General features: G+C 41.9%; 2 protein-coding genes across 8 annotated transcripts in view; one reads left to right on the forward strand and one right to left on the reverse strand.

Moving 5' to 3' along the window:
* CNKSR2 (connector enhancer of kinase suppressor of Ras 2) overlaps positions 1-17,365 on the forward strand; it is a 208,311-nt gene extending 190,946 nt beyond the window's left edge. For 4 of the 6 annotated variants that reach the window (XM_064646764.1, XM_064646766.1, XM_064646765.1 and 1 more), the window contains 2 exons: positions 11,355-11,551; positions 14,630-17,365. In XM_064646764.1, coding sequence (XP_064502834.1) covers positions 11,355-11,551; positions 14,630-14,845 — 413 coding nt within the window. In that variant the 3' untranslated portion in view covers positions 14,846-17,365. Of the gene's footprint in view, positions 1-3; positions 2,219-11,354; positions 11,552-14,629 lie in introns of those variants that run through there. The other 2 variants (XM_064646770.1, XM_064646772.1) reach the window with 2 other exon arrangements.
* On the reverse strand, positions 2,217-20,982 carry KLHL34 (kelch like family member 34). Of its 2 annotated transcripts, none has more exons than XM_064646774.1 (2): positions 17,257-20,982; positions 2,217-9,654 (listed from the first exon to the last, which is right to left on the reverse strand). In XM_064646774.1, exon 1 carries the CDS (start codon positions 20,118-20,120, stop codon positions 18,333-18,335), a length of 1,788 nt encoding a protein of 595 aa, XP_064502844.1. In that variant the 5' UTR covers positions 20,121-20,982; the 3' UTR covers positions 2,217-9,654; positions 17,257-18,332. The 2 variants fall into 2 exon arrangements, with proteins under 2 accessions (XP_064502844.1, XP_064502845.1); XM_064646775.1 differs by lacking the exon at positions 2,217-9,654 and having other exon boundaries at positions 11,724-17,698; positions 17,732-20,982.
* Positions 20,983-21,018: the final 36 nt, after the last annotated feature.

Consider the following 21,018-nt stretch of genomic DNA (forward strand, 5'->3'; position numbering starts at 1 on the left):
TAGGCTAATACACTGCGAGAGTTGATAGCACCTCTCCATGTCAAATGGGATCCACATCTCTTGGCACTGAACCGATTGGACTCAAAGGTTGATAAACTTATCATTAGAGAATTGGCACGACGGAGATTCAACTTCAGCCTCTTGCAAGAAACCTAATGGCCTCCGTTCAGAAAGTCAGTTCTTCCTGAATTACTCTGATGTTTATAACAGAGAACAGACCTGTTAAAGCATAGACAACCACATGCCTGAATATGAGGCCTCCAGGAAGGTGTCAAAGGGCATGGCCAGTCTTTTGAAGAATGCACCCTTTCCACAATGGGACTAGGCACAAAGTCAGATCCAGTCTACATGGAGCACATTTGCAGAAAATACTGCCCCCCGCACGGGAGAACGGAAGGGGAAGAGGGTCTTGGCAGGGGAAGGGCTTTGATGTCACTCAGTTTTGTTCTGCACACCTCAAGGAATTAAAGAGGGATTCAGCCATGGTAACTGTAAAATCCTGTTGCTTGTACTGAACTCCAGTGAACCCATTCAGGCCAACCAGACAGAGTCGTGTCATTTAAGCGTGCTTCACATTAGTGAAGGAAGTCACCTTACTGTGTCATGCTAAACTAAGTGTATTCTGTCAAGTGGAGGTATGTACAGACCTTTTGGAGACTTGCATTTATCTAATGGTTTGTAATGAGTTACCAGAGGGTACACTGGCACTCGTTTGGATGATGACGGAGAAGATACCTCACGCTGAGATTTATTAGACTCTGCACTTAAACTCTTCAGTTCCTCTTTATCTTCTAGGACTTAAACATGTGAGTGATGCTGCCTGGCCAAGCAGGCACAAAGTATTCTCTGTATAACACCCAGACTCCAGAGGGCTGTTTTGGGGCCAGTATTTGTCTGGATGTCACTCGAAGTAGATTCAGATATTGTATTTATCATTATGTTCTGAGTCCCCTATGGGTTGATGTTTGCCTCTATCTCTGTGGTTAGAATGTGAATTTTCCTTAATATATTTGGCTAAGGGTGTATTGTAATAATGTTAATGCTAATTACTTGATATTTCATACTATCTTACGGGGAGATACTTTTAAAAAATGTATTTTGAAATGTTTTCTTTCTGTTTGCTCAATGTATGGTATTGCATTATGTTAATACCAATAAAATTATATATATATATAGTTATATATATTTCCCTTTTATAAAGAAGTAAATTATGCTTTTTTGCCTCACAAACAGGAAATGTGCAGTGAATAAAATTACTTCATTCTGCCTTATAGCAGGTGACAAAGCTTATAATAGTTTTAATATTCTTTTTTGAAAAAATAAAAAGCATAGTATGACATAAACTAGTTGGAAATTCATCAAAATGCATGTTTTATGTTTCTGCTCAGTGGGACTGTCACAAATCAGCCTAAATATTTAGCAATGTTGTTTTGGCATCTTTAATTTTTTCTAATCAGAAGCATACACTGTATTGCTATTATTGATTACAAAACTGTACTGTCATAAATTTTTGCCTGTTGGCCAGATAGACAAACTCAGTGAGTTTTTATGACTCTCTTGTCTGTAGGAATTGATTTTAAAATTTAATTTAGTGCTCTTTCCAATGCTTGGCAAAGGCAGAATTTATTTTTTATATAAGGTTGCCTTTGAAGTACCTGCCTCTGCCATGGATGATAAATCACTGCTAAGTATATAAGGATTCTGCAACCTGAAGGATATGTCATTAAAGCCTTGTTTGAATGGCCTGCAACCCCAGCCAGTCCTTTACATTCTGTCATTAAAGTCCATAATTAGTTAGAGGTGAAATGTTTTGGAAATGAATTAGAGAAGCAGAAGCAAAGATGTGATTCTAAAATGTCCTTTGGCTGCCATTTGGGGTTACACTGATGGCTTATTTGCTGGTCGTAGCCAAAGGCCAGCATATATCTGCGCTAATGCGTATTAGATTGTCTACAGCTTCCTCTCTTTCTTTTCCCCACCCTTTCTGACGTATTGTATTGAGTATCTTTGTTTTGCAGAGGCATTCAGAAGGGCTGTAATTAGCAGTCCCCGGCATTTAATTGCATACACATTTGTTAAATATTTTTCTGTATGCCTTAAAATAAAGTATAGAAAATGGCAGTAAATGTTTCTTTAATGAAGGCATTTGATCTATTCATGAAGTCAGGATTTTTTAAAGGTGTTATTTTGGGCTTAATAAAGGAAATAAGCCAGCAAATTTTCAGTCTTGCATTTGCGTAACCATTGTCTGTCAGGGCTGATGTTCATTTCCTTTCTCTTATTTCTTTTGTGGTGAACACATTCTGCCCATTGGATGGGGAGCGAAGCTTTCTGCTGTGACCACTCTCACGCCGGTTTTGAGAGAGCACTTTATGTTGAGGTGCCCTACGTGTTCACAAGTTCATTATGACATCTGATGACGTGAATAATGTCTAGAGAAGCCACAAAGTATTATTGCATTTCTCTTGTCACAGAGCTTCTGCTCTGAAAAACTTTGAACTCTCTGCAGTGCTTACAGACCATGGTGGTGTGATGGGCATTCAGCAGCTGACAGGGAGTGCTTAATATTTGGCAGTGTCATACCCTACAAAAATAACATGTAAATCAGAGTGCAGATTAATTAGGCTGGAATCTAGTCAGTGCAGCTATCATAACATGTGCAGTTATATATTCAATAATAAATCTGAATATCTGAATAAATATGATATCTTCTGGGATAACATTTTGGGAAGTATTTCAGGCCCCTTTCCAAAATGCCTCCTGAGGTGCTTCCCCAACAGACCTCAGTGTGTTACAGAGGTAACTGAGACGGCAATTAAATCAATCTGCTCCCCACCCATGTACCCCACACTAATCGTCCATGTTTCTTTCATATTGAAAATAGGATTGCAATTCCTGAGTAATGCAAGTGGTTTTGAAAACTTCACTCACGGTGCTACATTTTCATACAAATTAGCAACTTCAGATGTAGCCTGAAGCAGAGTTCATTTTCTGGGTGGGTGTTACCCCTTCCATTCAGGATTACTTTCAGGTATCAGTCCCATAAACCTTGACAGGCATTGCTGTTGAGCGTGACTGTGGCTTGATTCTGACTGGTGAGTAATGTTGCTGGGTCCATATCGCTTGTCATTTAACCTTTCACAACTTCAAGTGCTGTAACAGCTTAGGTTTGTGAAAAAACAAAAAAAAACCAAAACATTTTCCCCAAAGAGTAACTTCTTCCCTATATTGCTTGTGAGATTTTATACTTAGGGACCTCCTCATCCTGCTTAGAAGTCACAGCATCCTCAGATGTATGGCAGTTTACCCAGTTTGCTCCAGCTCCTGCCTTACCTCATAAATACAAGTTTTTCAATGTTTCTGAATGACAGGGCCCCGGGGGGAAGTGTACCATCAAAATGTAATTGATCTGTTTATTTCACTTCTGCATTGGTAGCTTGTTGTAAAGTTAAACAGCACTTACATCAATGTGTGGCACAGAAAAATGTCAGGATATCCTATTTTGTTGTGTAAAATTCTCCCAAAGAGTCACTAAAATCAGGTCAGCAAATAAAGGTTAAACTGGTGCCTTCGTAGGCAACCTAATGAGTAAAGTACCATGTCCAAAACCAAAATAGATGCAATTATAACACTACTGCCAAAAAGTTCTGCCATTGATCAGAATTCCCTGTTACTTTGGGAAGCTTTGGAGTTACTTCATTCTTATGCCCTCTCTGAAATCACAGCACACCAATATAACCCCATGAAACAGCAGGGCTGGGAGCCAAGAGGGAGCTACTCCTGATGCTCGTTTGAGGTGTGTAAGAGCTGTCAAGAGGCAGCACAAACAGAATGAGCTAATTATTCCCTGTGTTTTCCCTTCTCAATAACATATTAACCCATCAGCCTGTACTTCATTGCTAAGTGGATGCTGAAAATGGCTAAATGTTACTGCCAGCTCAACAATGCAGGTCTGCAAGGGAGAGACATTGACGATTTTTCCTAATGTTGAGTTTAGTGTCAGCTGTTTTTAATAAACAATTCCAGTGGCATGGAAAGCTGAAGAGAGGTGGCTGAGTGTGAGACTTACAGCAAGACCAGCATGAAGGGTGGAGGTTGAACATGCTTCAGCCTGCCAGCTCACACTGCAGCCTGCAGGGCAGTGGGGGCTCACAAGGCTGTGACAAGGTGTAGGCAGCTTGTCCTTCAGACATCACCAGAAGAGTGACTTCAGTGGAAGGGAGATTTGCTGGGATCTGCTGATCCAAAAGGAAGACTGCTAGTGTCATAAATAGTTCACAAAAAGAATTAGACCATTGGTGCCACAGCAAAGGTTTAGCATCTGTCAGGCCTTAGAGAAGCTAGGGCTGGATCTTTTAAAAGTGGTTATGGTACCTATCTGCTTCTGATTGAACCTGGTTATAGTGGAAAATACCCTCAGATATCTGTCCTGTGGGAGATGAGTTTTCCACTTGCCTGCACAGTTCACTTTATTTCAAGAAATCAATTTATGCCCATGCATGTGAGAGAAGAAGCAGCCTCATACCTTTGGGTAGAAAACTCCAGCGTGTTGCAGGGCTCTGTTGTGTTGGTGCTTTCAGTAAACACCATCCCTAGGGAATATCTTTTTTTTGCCTGCAGGTTTATGTAATAGGGGAGAATAGAAACCAGCTATCCTGGTAATCAAAAAATACTTCCCCTTTAGAGGAAAGGATAGTATAAAATGCAGATTTAATACATGTGTTAAATAAATACAAAATAATAAATACAAAATTTAATGATCCTCCAGCCACTAATATTTCACCAAATGCATGGATCAACGCTTGGTTTTAAACACCACTCCTCCCTTCTTTGACTCAAGACTTTGGGAAAAATCCTGCACTTTCACATATACAGGGCCAGAAAGGATGGAGGAGTACACGAACAGAAAAGACCAGGCAAAGGGAAGCAATACCTGAGAGAAAGATTGCAAAGACCAAGCACTGCACAAGAAGCCCCCAGCTTTAATTCTGCTTGCTTAAACTTTCCTTCACGTGTGGAAAGCATTAATATACACTTGTATATGTATAGACATACATATAATATATATGTGCACAGGCGTAATCACATGTTCAGTCAGGCCTTGATTTTAATGTGGCTCAGTAGATGGCACAGGTTGCTATTTGTACTTTAACAGGGAAATCTGCTCTATATTACCCAGAGCAGATGATTAGCAGCTGTTTCCATGAAGACCTGCATTTTGTTGCACCTCCTGCCTGATGTACCATGTCAAGCTTAAACACAGTGGTGCTTCTTCCTCTTCCCAGCAATTAGGGATGTGGCTGGTAACATTTTCCTACCAGGAGCTGAGTTTCTAATGTCACTGTGGCTCACTCCATACCTGTGTAGGGGTGACCTCATACACATCACACAGCTGTGGAGACACCACCTCCTTGTAAGCCTGTCATTGATTTCACCATTTTGTTCCTTTTAGCTTGTAGTTGGTGGGGGAAAGGAAATACCTAGCTCTGTCTGCCAACCAGCCATCCAAATAGTGTAAAAAATGACTAATTCCTGGATCCTTGCTTTATAACCATTTGGGTATGTCTCCCTCTTGCACAGTTTGGACTCTTAAAGATTAACCTGAACAGCAGCACAGATGGATTTGAGCCTTGCACTGAGAAACCAACAACTGCTTCTTTGGAGGATTTCTTTTCTCCCCTTCCCTGCAACACAGCTAAAATCCACATCCACTCTCCTTCCATCCTTCTACTCTTTCACCTTAAATATACGGAGATTCCTTCTGTCTCTCTCCTAACTGTACCCTGGGGCTTACAAGCCCAGCCAGGCTGTTGCATTCTGTGGCCATGTTACATCTCCTGCCCTCCCCCCTCAGGCACATCCTGAATTTGGGATGGAAAACTTGTCGCAGGAGGCTCCCCCCTTCCCAAAGGATCAGCAGACGTGTCTGCTGCTCTACCCACCTACCAGTAAAACCAGGCAAGTTTTCACAGACCCTTTTGTTAGACATGGCAGAGACGACATTCTATGACAGAGATGACATTCTATGGCATAGGAAGATTACAAAATGCTTTGTTGGATTATATCAATTATTAGTTAACTTGTGGCAGACCAACTTCTCTGTTCCCAACACAGACACATTGAGGTAAAGAAGGCAAAGAAAAAAAGAAAAGCACAGATATTTGTGCATTCCAGCACGGTGGTTTACCTAGTTTGAGACCATTTCCCAGAGGCCTGAAATGCTCTTTGCTTTGGTGGAACATTTACAGCCACTTGCAGAAAGTCTCTGGGACACTTCATGTAGATATCTCCCCTGCACGAAAGGTGAAGCATAAAGGTGTAGCTCTCAAACTGGAAGGAAATCTTTGGGATTTGAAGGGGGGAAATAACATGGTAGCTGTTAATTAATGTAATTAGTGATTCTTTAGATATTCTAACAAAATTGCCTCTCTAAGGTCTGGGAAAGCTGAGCTTAGCTGGTTTGTTTGCCAGACAGAGTGAGCTCACTGAAAGGAGTGAAAGTGGGTGTTTAAATTTCAGTGGAGCATGGGGATTTCAGTCTGACTATGCCTTGTTCACTCCCTGTCACAGACTTCACAGCAGCTTGGCTTTCTGGGGATTTGCCGAGGGTGGTACTTTTGTTCAAATGCAGGGCTAATTGTGAGGAGAGGAGTGGGCGTGCGTGAGAGGAGCTGTGAAGGAAAATGCGTCACTAAGCTGTAAAGGTATCAAGCAGAAAAGAGGATAGCAGGAAAATGGAGAATGCCATCAGGGTGGCAGTGGTGTCCACCAGTCAGGGTGAGAAGTCTAAAGGCAACAGGATTGAGCCTGAGAGGTGTCTGGAAGCACCGGCAAAGTCCAAAGGACCCCCAATGGAAAGCTTTGATCCTTGAAAAATATTACCTTTGTCAGCAGAGCAGGTGACAAAATTTATGATTAACTGCGTGGCACTATCCTTGCATGGGCAGTTCTGTGTGCTCATAGCCCCAGTGCCTCACGGAAAGAGGAAAACCATGCAAGATTTTGGTGGCTTGAGCTTTTACAGGGAAAGTGAATCACAGGAGCACAAGGACCTCCTCTGAAAATTGTTAGAGGTTATTCCATACATAGAGAGCAGATTTATGACAATTGTGTGCCTAGAGATTCTCTAAGTCCAGAGAGCAATGTGTTGGCCAGCTGGGTGCAGTGGTGACCTTCTGCATGGTTCTAATTCAGTACCATCTTCCTGAATCATAATTTTATACAGAGCAGCCATCCCTTGATCCATGTAAATACCAGTGTTAACTGTTTCTCTCTGGTCCCTTTTCTGTCAAGTGTCTGGTGCTCTTATTTGTTGCTCTTAAGATCTTGGTTTATAAGAGGGAAATAATGGAAAAATGGAGCCAGGAGGTGGTAACACTTAGTACATCACAGAGCTCTTTTCGACAACAAATGACAACACACTGTAAGAAATCCCACCAGTTTTTCCTGAATGCCAAGAACCCAAACCATTCCTCACCAGAGTTTCACCCACTCAGCCATAATCTCCATCTCTCTCTCCTGAGAAAATATAAAAGTATATACAAATATTTACTGCATTCTAAGTGAGGGCAAAGTACAAAAAGTTCAGAAACTTCTCCTATGGAAAGCAGAATAGTGGAACATAATGAGATTTACATGTATTCTTTATCTCCTGAATTTAATGCAAATGTCTTCGCATTTACTTGAAGACAGCAGGAGCTTCATTGTTACCAAGCGTAGTGCCAGTGTATTCTTGCATTTGGGAGATATGGTTCTGAATTTAGATCCTGTGTGTTGCAGAGTTTGTGCAGCTTTATTTCTGCTCCAGAGTTAGAGTTGTTCAGGTTTGGGTGGGACTGGGTACAAAATTACTGCTTCAGAGAAGAGACCTTTCTTTTCAGCAGTGTGTGGAAACAGCAACCCAGCAGTGTATTCTGAGGAACAGGAAAGATGCAACTTGTGACTCAGCAGCCAAGTGAGGGTGAAAAACAACTGCTGTGTTGGCTGCTGTTCTGAGGTCATCTGCAAATCCTATCAGGCCACATTTTCTACTTAAACAAGCCATTAACAGAGGCCTTATTCTTCCTTAAAGAGACAGCCCTGCTATAATAGCGTGGCTTCCATACAAACCCACCAATTTAAAAAAAGAAAACATGTTTTAAGCTCAACCCTATATCTAGCAGCATACATCAGATGCTTTATGGTGCCAAGGGTTTCACCAACACCTACAGGAAATCAATCAAAGGCTCTAGCAGAAGGCTGAGGGAGGGGAGATGTGCTTGTAATCTCATTCCCGCCTACTGAGAGCCGTTGAGAGCAGCAGCACCACCACCTTCAGTGTTTCTCTGGAAAATATTAAGGGCTTGGGATGTGTTTTGCATGATGCCCACTGCCCTCTCCCTCACCATGTGTGGAACAAGGCAATGTCTTGCCCTCTTTAAAGCTTCCCCAGCCTCAGCAGCAGCAAGGCATTTAAGGGATCTGCTGTTTTTCTTCCCTCCTGTTTCCTTTTTAGCAAATCCTGTTCCCTTTTTGACTTGCCGCTCATAGCTACGTGACCCAGGCAGTGACAGGGTCTGGGGTGGCAGCCCCAGCTGAGGGGATGTTTTGATGCCTTCCAAAGACCTTCTGTCAGTGTTCTGCTGCCTAACTCAGCCTGTGTCCTGCCCCCACAGTCCTGTACCTCTTCCTGTGCAATTTCAGAGCTGTTCTCATCTGGGACGAGGTTACAAGTCTGCTGTCTGCAGTCCCTCTGAGGCCATGTTGAGTGGTGGCTGCCTGCCCCAGGAGGTGAGCCCTGAGGAGCACCAGCCATGCAGATCCCCAGGCTAGCAGTGTGGGGAGGGAGGGCAGGACAAGCCCCCCAGCAAGGAGTTTAGACCCACAGGGGCCATGTTGCTATCCAGATTCGTTAAAGGCACTTGTCATTCAGTACTGAACCTTAGGGATGAACTCAAATGCTGTCCTTCACTTTGGTGCAGAACTTTTTCCTTCCTTTTCCTTTTTAGGAAGCCATGGGTTTTTGATGGCAAGCCTGCATGTGGTGGCTGGTTGCCACTCCAGGCTCCATATCACTCTAGCAAAGTGAATGCGGATAGCATGGAGTCAGAGTGCTGGCTTGCTTCTTCAGCAAGCCATCCCTGTACTAACCCCCTGAGTGTACAACCTTTGCAATGTACAACCTTTGCAATGTTGCTAGGGAAGAGGCACCTGAGGAAAGATCTCTTTTGGCTTGCATAACAAAAGATGAGAGAGAGAGCAACAGATGTAAAATACTCCCTGAGGAGGGTTTTCTTCCATTGCCCTTTAGCAAATCACATCAGTGTTCAGCAATATGAACTGATAGAGATCCCAAACTTCTGATCCAGTGCTGCATGGACTTTCTAAAAAAGCATAAAAATCAAGACCACAGGAGATTTTAACCACTCTTTAAGTATTCAGCTATTGAATGTTTTGCCCTTTAGCACATTAGATGTTTTAATAAGGAAGAAATTGACAAGAAAGAGAAATGCATAGCATTTCTCTTTTTCTTTCAGTCCTGGCCACCACTGACAGTGATGAACACAGCTTGCCCACAGGGTAGCACACAATGGGAGAATTTAGGGAGATCTGTACAGGCCCACAACACTTCCATCGATAAAAATTCTCCAACTTTTCTTCACTTCTATATCTCTTCTGAAAAAAAAAAAATTAAAATGAGTTCTTTAAAAACAATTGCCAAATTAATAAACTGATGAGAGATACAGCTAGATCAGTTGCTGATTACAAAATTCTTGGATTGTATAAAGATCTATACAAATGCAAACACTTCTTGTGATGGGGTGAGGAGATCTGCGTTTCTAGACTTGCTGAGCCTGAAATATAGTATACTATGCCATACTGCATAGTATGGGCTCGAATGGGATGTTGCCTCAGGTAGCTCCTGGTGGGCTAGAAATGTTACTTCTAAACACGAATTGTTTTCTCTTTTGGTGATCGATAAAAAAACCTCTAATCACCTGAGGATACTGAGGTTCTTTACCTAAATGTAATTCAGTATGTGCTAAACTTTCAGCCAGTGGAAATGACTGTGTCTCGGTGCAGGGTCAGTCACAGGGTAAAACTGATGCTAAAATCAAACAACCTTCCTACAAGAGTTTTCATGAAAGCATCCTGAGGACGCAGGCACCTTGAACCAGAAAAACGTACACCAGTGTGAAAGCCAAGACTGGGCGAGGATCCCAAGGGCTCTGGAAACAACCAGAAGGCCATGCACAGGCAGTGTCTGTTACATGAGCACTTGTGTCAGCATGCAAGGGGCAGCAGGGACAGAGCTACCTGTCCCACTGGCTGGTTGCTCCCTAAGGCTGCCCTGGCTTCTCCTAGTCACCACTCTGCTAATCCTGGCACTTGCAAAGTTTGTATGGAATTATCAAAGTTTCCTCTAGGGGAAACAGTGTATGAGAAGCTAAAGTGGTTTGATGTTTTCTAAATTAAGCATTTCAGATGCTCATATCAGAGTAACACTTCATCCCTAGCTTTTGCTTTGTTTTGCTTTTAGAGAAGCAAAGCATTTCTTTTTTATTTTTCCTTTAAAATCCTTCCAGTACTAGTTAGAAAAAATATTTTTAAACCTACAATAAATAAATATTTCTTACATTTATATATTTTTGCATATTTTGTATAGTAAATATATTGTTCATTTTTAAAAACCAAACTATGGTGCAAACAGCTCTGATTTGGTTTGCCATGCTGCCAGGTCAAGAACATGCAATCATATCCAGTCTCTAGTCTGCTGCCGAACCTTCAGGTAATAGCAGAGTTAAAAACCACCGCAAGTGACAACAGTACTGACTATTGAACAACACTATAAAGTATCAAAAATAAGTGGACTTTTCTAGAAAGGAAAATTACGTGTCATTCCAAGGCCACCTTCACAAGCATAATCTTGAGTGCCATTATTGTCATTTTCGGGACAAGATCTGATCCCTAATAGCTTCCTTAGCAGGATGCTTCCGGGGCTTCCTTTTCTTGTAATAATGAAGTCACCAGCACTATTTAACTGCAATACCTGAGACCTTATTTCTGGCAGTAAGTCACTCCAATATTACCACACCTTGCACTGTTTCTCTTTTTTCCCCTCATTCTCTGTGGGTCAAGATTTTACATTTTTGAAATTTTTTATCCCTTTCTCCTGAAGGCAATAGCAAGAAGGAGCAGTCACAGCACTTTTTTCTGGAACTTAGGAGGTGTTAAATATTCTCCTTATGGTCTAGTTAAACCTGTTAAACATTTTGTGAAGGTTTGATAGGTCTTCGTATAATCACATTAATGATGCCTTGTTCCTTTCTCTATTTTTTCCTCCTTTTTTGTTTTTTCCCTTTGTCTCATTACAGTTGAAACTATAGAGGAAAAAACAGCAGACTCCTTGCAAGATTTGTACAGAGCCTTGGAGCAGGCCAGCCTGTCTCCTTTAGGAGAACACCGGATTTCCACTAAGCTGGAATATAAGAAATCTTTTGTAAAGAGATGTAGCGATCCAGTAGTCAATGAAAAACTGCACCAGCTGCGAATTCTGAAAAGCACTTTAAAGGTGAGATAAAAGAGGGAGGAAAAATCCTACCCCAGGGTTGGATTGGGCTGTATTGTAAGCAGAGATTATTGTGTGCAGCTGGAGTCCAGGCTGAACCTGGTGTGAGAAACAAGGGAGACACAGGGGAGCACTGCTTAAAAACCAGAGAAAAATATTCCTGGGAGAACAGTCAAAGTGAGGGGATCAGTTTTTATTTCTGCACAGGTTAAATCTCAGTCAGCTTCTCCTCTAGCTAGTTTAACAGAATTTGATACCAAATTGTTGGAGAAAACCTTAATCCTGTTTTTGTCCCTGAATATTTTCATTTACCAAAATGCACTCACTCTGTAATTGCCGAAGTCTAAAGTTAAGCAAAGCCAGCCTTTTGGAAAGGAGCAGTATCTCTTGCAAGACTCGATTTTTTTCTATTTGATGAGCTTGTTCCAGGACAAAACTGTGTGCTTGCTTTCTGTGTAAGCTGGTAGGATCACTGTATTTAATCAGTAAAATTGATTAAATAAATAGTGGTAATGATAGATATGAAGATTTTAATGGTTATTTTAAATGTACCACAACTCATCCTTGTCAGATTCCTTTGTTTGTTACAGCATTCAATTCTGTCCTGATAGAGATTTCAGCAAACAATATGCTGCATTTCCCTAGGGACCGTGTTAACTATATTAAATTAACATGTTTTAAGTCACCAGATAATTGTACAGTGCATTTTGTAACAGCTTTCATCAAAGAGGGCTTTATCAACATTAATTAATTTAGTTTTCCATCACCTAGAGAAGCATTTAAGCAATATTATTTTCATGCTGTGGGGCCCCCATTCTGAAAATAATCTTACATATGCTTAACTTTCTGTACTGTATTGTATCATCTCATTGAAAATCATCTCATTGAAGGCACCTTGCACTATTATCTGGGTATGTGAGTCTTTGCAGGATTGGAGGCTGGCAGAAAAGTCAAGATGCAGAGGCTTTCCACATGACTTCTAGAAGCCTGTGAGACTGAAACAAAATCACAATACTCTCAGACACGTTGGGGTGGCAGGAGGTTCACACTGTGGCTGTGCTTTTGCACCCTGGCGGGCTCACTCGTACAAAAGCTCTGGTTCAGCATCAGCAGCTTGCTGCCATGCTGAATTGTCTGTCTTGTTGGTGTTTATTGGTACCTGAGATACATTACACCAATGGCTTCCTGCAAATGAAAGGGAAGTCCAAAACCAGCCCCTTCCTCCAGGGAAGTCCAAAACCAGCCCCTTCCTCCAGGGAAGTCCAAAACCAGCATAACCTCTTGACCTTGTGGATGCCTGGTTTTGTGCTTCTCTGGAACTTCTTTCTTTTGGACCAAGCAAACACAATTTGTTCATTCTCTGTCCATGAGCCATTATTTTCTAAACCTGTCTGCATTCTTGTTTATACCATGATTTGCACAACTCATTCTTAAGTACATGACACCAATAATTGAAAACACAGTAGCAACAAGGGCCAAAGACAGATAATTACTGTTTCTTGTGTAGACCAACAATGTAGAGTAGCACATTCCTGTTTTGCAATGACATCATGGTAACTCATGATGAGTTTCTAGCTCCATTATAGCCCAGAGCTCCACCTCTGCCATACTGCAGGTAGTCATATCTACCAGTAGCTCCTGCTGTTACCTAATCAGTTATTCTTTTTATCAGTGCCTTTGATTTCTCCTTCCTGAATGCAGGCAATTGCACTGGCCTGTTGGAGCTGATGTTCTGAACTCTCCTTGAATTTCATCCTACATAAAAGTAGCCTGAGACAGCCCTCCAAACTGCTTCTAGCTCGTCCCGTCTTCTAAGCCCTTAATGAAAGACCCCTCTGCTCTCTTCCCTGTGATAACACAAAACCATTCTCCTGCTGCTGAGTATAAGCTATCTGGATGATAGTGCAGGGGTTTGGGACCAGACACAACCTGTGAGAAGCAGGTTATGGTAGTTCAAGCAGAGATGATTTCATTTCCACTGGTCATTGTCAGCTTGCTCCTCCGTTTCTGAAAATGAATATTCTGACACAGATGCTATTTGCAAAGCATGAAAAATACTTTTCCACGTACTGCTTCTGATCTGTCCCATCAATGTGGGCTTAATATTTCCCCTTAGCACACCCTCCACAAAGATTTAACATAGTATGGACATGGAAGATATGAGTCAGAAATGAGGAGTGTGAAACCTGGGTGGCAGGGAGGTTAGAGGGGAGATTTCTGGTGACCATAACATTCCTGTGCAGAGTAGTACTACTGGAAACCTGTGTGTTAGTTGTGCTTCCAAGGCTTTTGTCTGTGGCATCCAGCTTCCACCACTTTCAACAACTGGAAATGGCCATGAGTATATCCGAGGCTTACTCTGATCCATACTAGCTGCCTGTCAACTCTCTTATAAAGTAATCACCAGAGAGTGATCATGATACAGTCACATCCCCTGCCTCAATGATGCATAAGGAGGTATCAACAGCTATGCTATATTTTACCTTTTTCTGCCTTCTCTTTGCCTCTGCAGTGGTAGGAGGCAGTTGCAGTCAGCCACACCATCACATACACTAGATCTTTAGTGGAGATGAGTTGTCATTAACACGGGATTCCTTGCACAAGCCTTTGCAATGTAGCTCTCAGATGCCCCCATGAGAAGCCTGGTAAAAAGGCTTTGGTGTGCTGGCAGGCAGAGGGGCCATGTGTCTGCATCCCACACAGTATTTCTGATGCTGATCAAGAGCAAACAGATGGCACTTTGTTATGTGAAACCCATCTGGAGAAATGCAAGCAGGTAATAGTAAACAGTACAGGGTTTGCTTTTTCTTGGGCTGGACAAGGTGCAAGGAGGGGGAATAGGGACTGTTTCTGAGGGTGCTGGAAAAGGCGAGGGAAGCCCTGGCCTCACAGGGTGAGGTGTGACACCCTGTAGAAAGGGCTCCTGTTTGTGAGCAGTCATATGGCTCATAGTCCTTGTGCTTTTAGGGGCTCTGTGGCTTGAGTTTGCACCTCTCCATTCTCTCCTTCCACCCATGTGATTGATATTTTCAGTGAGTCATCACTTGTGTTAACTCTTTATTTTTTCCTCTTCTCTCACAGGCCAGGGAAGGAGAAGTAGCCATTATAGATAAAGTTCTGGATAATCCAGCTTTGACATCAAGAGACTTTCAAGAATGGAAACAAATGTACCTCGATCTCTTCATGGACATCTATCAAAGCAACACCCCGAGGGACTCTGTTAATGGCTCATCTGAGGCTGATGCCCTTATAGCCTCCTTAGCGCACACTCACTCTTATATAGAAACGCATGTATAAAGGTCTCTCTTTTTGCCCATTTGCTACACTCCAGCCCTTTACTGAAGTGCATAAAGTAGTTTTTATATCCATATGTGAGAGCTCTAGTAAATTATATTTTAATGTTACTCAGCTGTGTGAAGTAAACCTTCAATGGTCAACAATTCCACTTCTTTAATGAAGATTTGTATATTTTATATGCTACCAATGCTCAGCTTGTGTTTACGTTCTGTGAATTAACAAACATGATCTTTAGCTATTAAAAAAAAGGATTTTAAAGCATTTTTGGAAGACTGTGGCCTTCATGCAGGAAGTTCCACATGCTAAAGCTTTTGTTATTGGTCATTTTACAATGATATTTTATATTATATAATTCCAGTATTGCATTGCATTTTTGGAGTGCAGGTACTATTTTGGTGGTAGGAGAAAACCAATTTTTATATTTAATGAGAAACTCTAGGAGTTTTCTTAAATAACAGGGAAAAAGTGTAATGCAGTGTATATGTTTCAGTTTTGTCTAGCACAAAAAAGGGTGAAAATCAGCAGACAGAAAAGGACTAATGTGAATTTAAGTATCAAAAGGTTAGGTCTTATTTCCTTGTGCTTTTTTAAAGCCTGTTGCTGAGGTTTACCATCAGTGCAAAGGGATGATGGTTTGTATTATAATTAAAACAAAATTGTGTGTTGTCTTTTGATTACATTCGGTTGATTTAAAAAGAAAAAATTAGTCCAGGTACTGTGATTGACGATGCTTTTGCACTGAAGGTATCAGTATAATGTGCAGATTTTGCAAAAGGGAAAATGTAGCCTGTGAACATCCTTGGTAGCAGCGTTTCTTTTGCCCAGAAAAGCAACAGTGGAAAAGGTTCCCAATGAAATGCTCCAAATCTGAGATTTTGAAGATTCCCACAATAGAAAAGAAGTGAATAGGATTTTTCAAGTAGTCTCCTGTGTGTTTTCTGAGCTGTGAAATTTAGCTGTATTGTATGCAGGGAAGATGTATGATGAGAGCAGAGCTGAGCATAGAACCTGAAAAATAACTGAGGAGTGAAAAAGCCTCTGGTTTGCTTTTGAAGGGGAAGGGATGTCTCTGGGTTCTGCTGAGTTCACAAGCCAATTAAAATGTTTTAAACTTCCATGAGATTTGAGATCTGCTGGAGACAACCCAGTGAATGAGTGGAAATGGCTCCTTAGAGTCAGGCATATGCCTGGAATAAAAGTAGGAGGGAACTCTTAAGTCACATATTTACTTTTTATGGGCTTGTTTTTGAAAAGTCATCAGAGCATGATAAAATATTTCTGCTGCTCTTCAGTATTTTGCTGCATAAGCTAGGATTCATGACATGATCTAATAATGCTCATGTGAAAAGGAAAAGCCTCCTTTATACTTTTTACAGCGAGTTGTACTCTTAACCAACTTTAGACTATTGCCTGTACAGCTCAGTGAATGTACTTTAAACTTTATGAGCTCTGTTATTTCCTGGCAGTTATATCCATGAAGGGATGAAGGAAAGAATGGACAGATTTATCTTCTCTCTCCTTCTTTCTTTCTTTATTTTATTCCTCTCCTTCTGTCCTCTTTTTCTCTCTCTCTCCCCTTTTCTCTTTTTCTTTCTTTTCCTCCTTCTCCCCCTTTCTCTTTTCCTATTTTGTTATTGCATTTGGATTGCAAATGTTCTGCAGATTTTGCACAACTGTACAGAAGAGTGGCCTTTCTGTAGCCCATTTTCAGTAATCCTATATTCAAGTCGATATGGCTGACAAATCATGTATTAACATTTGTATAGAGTTCTGGATTCAGTGTAAGATTTGTACTATTAGAAGAATATTGTTTGTATAAACTGGACATTTATTTACTGCATGGGTACTGACTTGTATATTAAATTTGTGAGGTTTTTGTAAATTTCTCTTAAAAAATGCTTGACTTGAAATGGATTGTGCTATTGTTTCAAGCATTTAGATCCTCTTGCTATTGTTTTACTGGACCAAAAGTAAATACATTCGTATGAAAAACTCTTTATATCTGATGGATGTATATGCACATTGTGTAGTTGATTCCTTGTCAAAACCAAGGCAGTTCAGAAGACTTAGATCTGTTGCTATGCAACAGCCATTCTGCCTGCACTTTACATTAGTAAAGTTAGCTTGATTGCTTTAAAGGTGAAAATTAAACATTACAGTTTTTTAAGCTAGTCTAGTGACAAAGAACATGTGTCCTCTTCATTGTGCTGCCTTCTTTTAAGAGTATTAAATGTTCTTCTATATATATTTTTATTGTATTAACTCTCAGCCTAGAAAGGGAACACTGTAAAATGAAGTACAATAAATTTAGCTTTTAAATGAACATTTATGACTCAATATTCAATTTACTCCATGCCAGAGTTATTTTGTGGTATCTGACCATTTTACCTGCATTTCACAGCTCCACGTACCTTTATGTACCTCTGTAATCCGAGTTCGAACTCTGCCAGCATGGCCAAAAAGGGCTATTGCTGATTCATATGTAGGCAGACACTGAATAAAGACTTCTGAAAACCTTCAGTTACCTCCCTCCCCTTTTTACTGTTTGATGAAAGAAAACATTTTTTACTGCGGGATTCTCTCATGTACCAGTTCAACAGCAATGAACAATTTCACCATTATGAGCAGGTGTGATAAAACACTGTTTGCTACCCAGGTAAAGTGTCAAGGCATTAGTTACAGCTTGTTACTCTTGTAACAAGCTTCTTAGAGTCTGATAATAAGTATACTTATTCAGCTCTGACCATCTAAACTAACATGGGATTTGGATACAAATGGAAGGTACAGTACCAGTAGATCGCCTCTTTAAAATGACACAAAATAAGCATCTGGAAAGCATTCTACAACAAAGGCCTCTGAGAGAGAAATGGCTTCTATCAAACAAACACTGTTTTAACTTATGGCTGTAACTGAGTCCACATAGCAAAAAATCCATGCTTTCTGTCTAGTAATTTCCTGCTGGTTAGCGAAGACATTCTTGCCTACTATGTGGCATATCAAATAATACCTTTTCCTTGGCTACTAATTCTTGTAGGCATCAATTTTCTAGTCTTTATACAGCTCGCTTTCATTTTGCTTAGCCATAGCATAAAAGCTCAATAGCACTTTACCAACTGGGAAAATTACCTCTGATTAAGAAAACAGAAAAGTTGGATTATATTTTTTAATATATTTAAAATATGACTTGCAACACCTACTAATTTCTATCTAGGTATTACTCTTCAAAAGTCAAAGATTATGATTCTCACTGATCACCTCTAAATATGCTGCTTGCTACATCCCTGCTCAGTGAGATCAGCTTCTGGCTCTATAAATCCTAGCAGTGTTTTCTGTGCTGGAGCCAGATTTTCTTGCCTGTTTCCACCAAGCATTTGGCTCATCCAAGCAAAAGTTCCACTTTCTCCCATTCAGTGCCACCACAGTTTTCTTCTCCGGGACCGCCCCGCTTGCTCATCTCCTGGGGTGGATGTTCCTCAGTGTTGTGAGTTCAGCAGTTGGGCAGCTTCTTGTGCTGGCTGTCACTGTCCCGCTCGTCAGCCGTCTCAGAGAGCTGGAGCACAGCACACTGCAGCCCACACCAAGGTAGAGGGGCTTTGCAGATCTCCTCCCAGCCATCGTTGTCAATGTCGTAGCCAACCACGTCCTGCGTGGAGACTTCCAGTGAGTTTTGCCATTTCTTTCCCCCAATAAGAAGAGCCGTTTCCTCTACCACTGCCAGGCCATAGGAAAATCGATCATAGACCAGTGGTCTTAACCGGGTCCATTGGTTTTGGTCAGGGTCGTACCTTTCTATTTCAGAGAATGGTTCATATAATCCTAAAAAGGTGAATATGGATTCCCTGATTGTTGCCATCTGATGCCCAAACCGAGCAATGCTCATTGGGGCTCGTTTCATCCACTGCCCTTCAAGTGAGCTCAGAGAATATACATCATTGCTTGTGCTGGCTGGGGCTGAGTACTTGCCCCCAGAGATGTATATAGTGTTCTTGCAAACAGCACTGGCATGGCCATGTATCTTGCATGGCAATTCCCTGGCCTTCGTCCACCTGTCCCTGCTGATATCATAGACTTCCACAGACGAATGCAGAGATCCATCTTCACCCCTTCCACCAATGGCAACGATGTCCTTGCCTAAGACACAACAAGAAAACTGGCATCTCTTTTCCAGCATGCCTGTGATTTGAGTCCACGTGTTAAATCTTGGATCATAACGATGGACTTTGTTCGTAACCAATAAGATCTTTTCAGTTTTAGCATCACCCAGGGAACCACTTTCTATTTCCCCACCCAAGACATAGAGGAAGTTCCCCACCACGCACACACTGTGGTTCTGCACCCTGTCCTGCAGCTGTGTGAGAGTTCGCCACTTGTGATTGTAAACATCAAAGGCCACCACGTCAGTGACAAGCCCCTCACTTGCTGTCCCTCCCCCCAACAGAACGATCCGAGTTTTCTGGTTCCTCAGTGCAGTGGACTTATCCTGCAGGACAGGCTGTTTGAATACAGATGTGTGATAATTTATTGCTTTAATGATCAAGCACTTAATACCTGCTGAGAGGGACACTTCTGACTGCGTGTAGGTTTTTCTCAGCTCTTCCACTGGGATGAGACCATATCTTATGTGCTCTAAAAGACTGCTTGCATGATCCAGCCTGGATTTATCCTGCTTCAGCCACAGCAGCACAAGATTCAACAGGCGGCTTTCTTTCACCATGGGGAGATCTGGTGATTGAATCACTGCTAGTAAAGACTTGAAGTTCAGCTCAAGAAGTCCTGACAAATCCAAGTCCAGCAGCTTCCAGACATTATTGATAATGTATTTTTCTGTTGCTGCTAAGGCATCTGGCAAATAGAACTTCCTGGCCACATTGGCGGAGAAGCAGCAGTTTTCCAAGGCAAGATTGTTGATTAAGTACTGATTGCACAAACTGATAGCATCCGTCACTTGCAAGTAGCTTGCAGCTTCCAAAGTGTCCTCCAGGCTTTCAAAGGAAAGGGGCAGCAAGGATGTGTAGATGAAATCCAGGATGTGCTGGAGACCAGTAGGTGAGACAACTTGCAGATGAATGACACTGGCTTTAGACTCTTGGGTATAGCTTTTGAACATGGCTCGGAAGTAGTCGCTGGAGCATGCCAACAAGGACTTGTGTGCAGGGAACTCGTTTTCTTTCACTTTCAGCAAAATATCACACAGAAAGCCCTCTGATCTCAGGCTCTGGTACTGGGCAAGCACGGCGGTGCAGTGTGCTTTACAGTAGGACAGGAAGTAGCTCATGGTAGAAAATGCAATGCTTTCCCCTTGAGTTATTAGAGCTAAAATTCAATTAGATATTGAAGCAGCTGCCTTACTCAACAGCCATTGCCTGAATGCCCAGCAGACCTCCAGCTGTTAGAGAAAAGCCCAATCAAATAAAAAAAAAAAAAAAAACAACAAAACCAAAACAAAAAACTCAGTCTCTTGCCTGGCATAGAGGGACAGTTAGTAGATTTGTAGTGAATTCAATGCATTCCTTTATAAAAAAAACAGCTGAATGTTATAACAGCTGTAGGATGCTTACTGTTCTCGCCTCCACAACTTGTGCAAGGATGAAGAGTCTGTGGTTGTGCTGAGCACTGTCTTGGCTGGCCATCAGGTGACAGATGAGGGAGCTAGATGACAATCCCAATAAATGGCCCTTCGTGTCTGCTCAGCTGTGGCCCCCGACCCTTCTTGCTCCACAGGCAGATCAAATTGATCCTCTCCGGCTGCCAGCACGTGGCTCTGAGCAGACACAGATGAGAAGGGAGTGGTGGCTTTTCTCCTCTTGTTTGTGTTTCAAGCTCCAGCCAGTTTAGACCTCGTCACCCCTAGGACAGGAGTCCCCTTTTCGTTCTCTTTCCACGGTGTCTTGGGAAGCCTCAGCTGAAGATCAAATCAGTGCCCAGGGATTATTACGGCAGCATTTTCTAAGCCCATAAATCTCTCTCCGGCAGGCAATAAGACAACCAAAATACCGTGATTAGTCACTGGTTCGATTTGACATGCATTTCTGGGCTCTCTGCTTCACGTGACACCTCCATAACTCACAGCTACCAGAATAGCCACAGGCTCATTCCCTCATCCTCCTTGCCCAAGAGCCAACCCTGGGCAGGTCTGGGCGGGCGGACGGAGGAGCTTCCACTGACAGCCACAG

The sequence above is a fragment of the Pseudopipra pipra genome, chromosome 2 (genome assembly GCF_036250125.1).
Source record: "Pseudopipra pipra isolate bDixPip1 chromosome 2, bDixPip1.hap1, whole genome shotgun sequence".
Classification (NCBI taxonomy): Eukaryota; Metazoa; Chordata; class Aves; order Passeriformes; family Pipridae; genus Pseudopipra; species Pseudopipra pipra.

Excerpts from the sequence above, each read along its gene's own strand:
- KLHL34 (XM_064646774.1), bottom strand. The coding sequence starts at position 20,120 with ATGAGCTACTTCCTGTCCTACTGTAAAGCACACTGCACCGCCGTGCTT.